The 6,146-nt window shown below is 35.8% G+C and overlaps 1 protein-coding gene across 2 annotated transcripts; it reads right to left on the minus strand.

Annotated features, from left to right (window-relative positions):
* Nucleotides 1-239: 239 nt before the first annotated feature.
* On the minus strand, nt 240-6,146 carry LOC102587845 (E3 ubiquitin-protein ligase BOI). Of its 2 annotated transcripts, XM_015312839.1 has the most exons (5): nt 6,070-6,146; nt 5,909-5,994; nt 4,465-4,610; nt 2,778-3,133; nt 240-917 (listed from the first exon to the last, which is right to left on the minus strand). In XM_015312839.1, the coding sequence occupies exons 3-5, from the start codon at nt 4,568-4,570 to the stop codon at nt 381-383; spliced, it is 999 nt and encodes a 332-aa protein (XP_015168325.1). In that variant the 5' UTR covers nt 4,571-4,610; nt 5,909-5,994; nt 6,070-6,146; the 3' UTR covers nt 240-380. The 2 variants fall into 2 exon arrangements, with proteins under 2 accessions (XP_015168325.1, XP_006356429.1); XM_006356367.2 differs by lacking the exon at nt 6,070-6,146 and having other exon boundaries at nt 5,909-6,061.

Consider the following 6,146-nt stretch of genomic DNA (forward strand, 5'->3'; position numbering starts at 1 on the left):
TCAACTCATCTCTACTATGTGTCGAGAACACCCCAAACTGACATGACATAAATTTTAGAGGTGTCTAGATGCTCATTTCGTAAGCTAAAGTGTTCAATTGACACAATGAAGACGAGTTAAGGATGCACACAATAAAGATGTTCATCCTCAAAGTGGAGTACTCAAGTTGCATTTCAATAACAAAAATATAATCTTTGGTTGCAAAGGGCCATTAAAGTAGAAAATAAATGATGACCAAATTAATCTAATGAAGCATCAAGAAGAACCATGACAGTTAACTCCAATTTCAAGAAGTTGCTTCTATACAATAAATCCACAACAATTATCTAAAATCTGTACGAGATTATTTTTTGTGCCTTAGTCTTATTTTTGCTCATATTTCAAGACAAGAACACTTCAACACTAGCAGTTGTCATCAACTGGCAGATAGGACATACACTAACTAATCCTTCACAATCTTTACACAAACACAAGTGTCTACAAGGCATCAATAAGACGGATACCTCCTTTAATTTGCATACCTTGCAGATAATCCCCTTTTTCGTCGACGTACACTTACCAGAACCACTAGGGATATTGCTGAGCCTATTGTTTGGATCAATGTAGGATGCAGCATCATCTAGCTCATTGTCTCCCATCCCTTCTTTTCCTTGTTCAGCAGATTGCATCGCTTGCTGAAGGTTCGTTTTTAATGTGTTGACTAAAGATTCGTTACACTTGGCTCTGTAACACCAATTTTGCGCCTCAGCTGTAACTTGCTTCATCCGTTCAACTAGTTCTCTGTTCTTTCGATTTATGTTCTCTAACTCAATATCCTTCTCTTGCAACTTAGTGCCAACATTCTTCTCGACTGCACTCAGTAACGAAGCCATATGTCTCTGCTTTATGTCTCTAACACCTCTAGCCCAAGTTTCTTCCTGTAAAAGGTAAAAGCAATTAACAACATCAAATTAAATTGGGTTACATAAGATGTTGCAATAATTTGTACATACCTAGGTGAATATAATCCTACTTGATACTCATAGAAATTATATATTTTTTCACAATATCGGACCAATTTAATAAAACACTAACATTTTGTAAATTCATTGTTCTTCCCGCACATGTTGTAACTTCTTTTCAAAGACGCTAGGTATTATTTCTGTTTTTATAGTGAATAAAATATATGTAGGTGTATGTTTGACTAATTTCAAAGGAAAAAAACCACAGGCCTTGTTAATTCCTTAATCATCCACACATTTTATAATGTCTTTCTACAAAGCTGCTGCATATTGTTTCTTTTTATTTAATAAGACCACAGTATCATAGGTGGGCGTCCGACCAATTCTAAAAATAACACCAAATTATGTTAATTTCTTACTGCTTCCAGACCACAGATATGTCTTTATTTATAAGTAATACAAACCAAAGTGTAATCTAGACTCAATGTTTCAGCCTTCAGTAGAATGGTAGCCCAAACTTGGTACTCTCTCCGTTTCAATTTGTTTGTCTTACTTTCCTTTTTTGACAACTCTTTAATTTCAACTTTCCACCTGATGTTTAACACAACAAGATTAAAGGACATTTTGGTACATTCTACATATCTTTACTTTAAGACCTCGAGATTCAAAAGTCTTATTTGCTTTCTTAAAAAATAGTCATTAGTTGATTGGTTGATCTGACACATACTCAACAAGTGCATTTCATGCATGTGGCATGTTGGATCCCGAGTGTTCAAGAGAAACCTCTGCCAAGTAGAAGTGTTTATGATCGATAGAATAGTTTAGGTGTCTTATCTGATAATTGGTGCAAATATTGAGGGGCTAACTATGTATTTGGCCATTAAAATATGATTGTATGAAGGTGAATAGATGTGATAGAATGATGCCTAACAAAGTGAAAATTAAGTTCTATAGAATAGTTAAAAGATCAATACATTTACAGAATGAGTGTTGCAAAGAAGTGGATGACAAGATGGATATGCATCTATACAAGAATAGACAACATTAAACATGACTGCATTAGGCAGAAGTTGCAAGTAGCACACATTGAGGATAAGATGAGAGAAGGTGGATAGTTAAGTCATGTACTATGTCGACTTCCAAATTCACCGGTCCATATGTGTGAAACCATGTTGAGGGTGTTAAGAAGGCCATACAAAACAGAAGGAGAAAAGTGTAAATCTTGTCCTATGCAAAGGATGTGATCGACCTACTCAAAAAGAAAATGCGTGCCCCATGGGGAGTAAACGTGACTGACATATGTGAGCAGATTTGGCATACGGCTTCAACTTTGGAGAAAGTAGATTTTGTATATATTCCTAGACCCTTTACTATTGTTGTGCATTGTTTAGCGAAGTTTTCCGATTCTTTAGTGTAGGGAGTATCTTGGGAGACTATGTCCCTAAGCTGACTTGTAAATGATGATGTGAACCCCGTTGGACATAATGTGTCCTTGTCTGTCTTTATATCAAAAAAGAAGAAGAAAAATAAGAAATAAGAATCAAGCGTAATAAAAAGTGAGTAAACGGTACAAACTTTGGCACTTTCCTAAGAGGGCCATTTATTTTGGAGAACAAATTCATCTAGCTCAAGTCCTTACAGATTGTGGGAAGCAGGTAGACAATATTACCAAGTTCTTGTGTGAGTACAAAACATATGTATCAAAACATATATGCTTTCATTTCGGTTAAGCAAATCAAAGAATCCTCTCTCACCCCCCCATCGCCCACCCTCCAAAAAAAAGAGTTCCAGCAGAAAAGCAATTATATCAGATGTTAGGAAAATGTTGTACCATACCTGAGTCTTAAGATACTGATCAAATTCTTTCTTCTGGCGTTCCATTTCTGTTTTAATGTTGTCACCAAGAGACATTATAACTGATGCTGATGCATTGATACTTCCACTTGCAGAAGAGACAGAAGAGTTGGGTTCATCGTCATCATATGATAGCTTTAAACCAGTAGATACAGGATTTTGGGCAGGAACATTTGCTGGCCGTTCAGTGTCATCATGAACCAAATTATGATTCAAGGAAAATTGAAGCTTTTGCTGCCTGGAAACACCTGCTTCCCTGCCTTGATTATGCCGAATCATGGGCGTAGCATGCTCATTTACAAAATAATTTACAGGATCAGCAGTGGATCCAAGTGGCACTGTAGCAAAAGAAAGAGCACATTGTAAACACTTATATATAGCAAACTACATATCAGTATGAGTTTATTAGTGGTGCAGAAAGACTAGCATGCCTAGAACAAATTCACGGAAACATCAAACTAGAAATTGAGTGATGCCTCTAGAATTTTGTTGCAAGATCCCAGCGACTCTTGATATCCTCAAGCATAAACTTAGGTGTGAAATCTATAATAATGAAGTTTTCCTCTTCTAATCAGAGTTGGTATGCTCCTCAAATATTTTTTTGATAGTACACAAATGTTCCAGTATTTGCTATGACATTTAATACAGGGCAACTTTTAACTCCAATTCATAAACCATATTGTTGAAGTTAGGCTAAAGCTATATTTTTGAGGCTTAGACTTCCCAACAAACTCCAACTCTATTTACACTTCCTCTTCCCCGCATCCTTACCCCACCCTGCTCAAGACATTGAATAGCTGAGATATGCCTGCTACTACCTTTGGACTTTCCTGTAAATCTTGAATTACCGAGCACAACCCAAGGCTTGTTAGTACAAATATAACATTACGGCCCAATAATGGCTGTAAGATAAAACTAAGAGAAATGAGTTCATGAGCACAACCCAAGGCTTAGTACAAATACCAAAAAGGACTTGAGATACACTTCTAAAAGACACCAAAAAAAGGTGTTCATGAGACCTTTTCAAAAAGATTAAAAAGATCCCATGAGAAATGTCAGAATTACAGCATCAGTAGTAGAAAGACAAGTTAAGACTTACCAAATAGTTTAATACAGATGAAGTTACTCAAATTTAAAAAAAACTTGAAATGCTGATAAATATATAAGAGCATTTGAGGTTCCTTTAGCTTATTTGTTTCAAATTTTCCTCATCCTTTTGTACTGATAAGTACATGAAAGACCCCTAATTGTAAGCGAAATCCAGACTACAGGCTTAGCAAGAGGTAGCTAAACTGCAACACTGGAAACAAGAGAAGAATTCTGAAACAAAATTCAATGCCGTTCTATCAAATTTGGTCGGCCACGATTAACTGTACACCTGCAACTTGGTATGCCCATTGAAGGTTCATAATGGTTATAGTGATTCAGAAAGTTCATAGAATCGATAACAATAAACAATGTTCAAAACCCATTTCCGACAATTTTGCAGAGCTTTACAGCTAGAAGCATCTTCGTGAACAAATAAAGATATAGAAGCAAAGTGTTCAATAGATTGAAAAGCGAAAAAAAAAAAAACAGATACTTATACTTGTCATGCTGTTGAGTATGAAATACAAATACTGAACAGCTCACAATCCAATTTACATATGCTAATATAAGAGAAACTCACAGCTTCCGAATAATTGAAGTTGATTTGGTGCACTAGGAGGATACTGGAAACCATTCGCATCCACGAAAATAGGAAGTTCAGTGTGAGTGCCATTGCCTCTATACATTTTCCAAGGAAAAGTCTACTCAGATACTGAGCAAGTTCACCTGCAGATTAAGGACACGATAAACACCTTGTAAACCCAGAATTATTGGATCAAAGGTCAGCAGCAATGATTAAAAGACATGGATATAAGCAATAAAAAGGTCATTTAACACCAATCAAAGTTTAGTAACCACATTTACTCATCATACTCTCTATTTAAACTGAGATGCATGGCTAATTGTAGAAATTAAAGTTGTTTGAGAAATATTATCTTAAAAAATGAAAGGAGTCATCTTAAGCCACCTCATGGCTCGCAATTATATGCTCTGATCATTTTCAACTAACCACAAAGATTGTGACAGATTGACAAGTGCATCCACCACAGTAGTCGTGATGTTTCCTCTTTTTGTTGCTTTGAAAAAACAGCCGTGTGAAACTTTAAAGTTCCACTTCACCCTTTACAAGATTTAGATCCATAAGACTCACTGTATCTTGTTTTAGATGAAAAGATCTCCATTCATCTCCGCCCGGTGATGAAGAACCAAACCCCCTTCTAATCCATCCATTTCTGCCAGAATATCTATGTATTTCATTTTTTATAAAAATGATACACAAAATCTGAAAACAATGTTGCTTTTCAAAACACATAAATCAAACCAATCATTTTTCTGATGGAACCTCGAATGCACGGAAATAACAATACCATAATAAACCTAAGGACTCCAAAACAAACTTGGATGGAAAGCTTGCTACATCCAACCCCCACACCACCCGCCCTTTTCTTTCCACTGTTGGAAGGAAAATACCATCTTTCCTTCGTCTAAGCAAAGCCACTAATTTCAGGACACGATTGGCCGAAACGAGGACCCTTTACTTTCTGGTTCCAAACAAAACTATTCCATTATCTCTACAAATTGAGAAGGTCACTCCTCCACACTTAAAAGTTAATATAACAAAATGCAATGTGGTATACAAATTTCAATCGAAAAGTCACCATAGGAAATTCCCCCAAAGTTCAAGCAAAGATAAGCCTGCAAATTTGTAAAAATAGAGAGACAACAAACCAACTTACATACGCAAAGAGGAAACACTATCTCTAAATCTACAATACTTCCAGAAACTTCGGAAACAAGAAAATGCTTTGATCAAACCATAAATTCTGAGAAATCCATTCTATGAAGCAAACAAGTGGGGATTTTGACTCCTAATTTCAATCAATCTAACATATAAAACTGTCCATAACACAAATTACATACCAAATCTTGATCTTCCTAGAACTATATACTAACACAAGAGCAACAATAAAGCTTTTCATCTGAATCTGAATCTGCAATAACAAATACTAAAAAATAAAGCTTACCCAAAACCAAGAACTTAAAAAGGGGTGTAAAGATAGCTTTTTAACTTGAACTTCTTCAAGAAAATGAAAATGAACCCCTCTTGATCCTGCAAATCCCTATGCAAGTCAAATCAAAACCCCACAAACTTTTTTAAAAAAAATCCAATCTTGGGAATGCTTACCTACAAGAAACTGCAGAAAGATGAAGAATTGAAAAAGAATAGTGACAAAAATGTTGTTGGGGTTGGCGTCGGGGTGG

Source organism: Solanum tuberosum, unplaced genomic scaffold, assembly GCF_000226075.1.
Source record: "Solanum tuberosum cultivar DM 1-3 516 R44 unplaced genomic scaffold, SolTub_3.0 scf00216, whole genome shotgun sequence".
In the NCBI taxonomy this organism is placed as follows: Eukaryota; Viridiplantae; Streptophyta; class Magnoliopsida; order Solanales; family Solanaceae; genus Solanum; species Solanum tuberosum.

Excerpts from the sequence above, each read along its gene's own strand:
- LOC102587845 (XM_015312839.1), bottom strand. The coding sequence starts at position 4,570 with ATGTATAGAGGCAATGGCACTCACACTGAACTTCCTATTTTCGTGGAT. Across the intron at positions 3,134-4,464 it reads ACTTCAATTATTCGGAAGCT|TGCCACTTGGATCCACTGCT; the intron begins GTGAGTTTCTCT and ends CTTTTGCTACAG. Across the intron at positions 918-2,777 it reads ATCAGTATCTTAAGACTCAG|GAAGAAACTTGGGCTAGAGG; the intron begins GTATGGTACAAC and ends TACCTTTTACAG.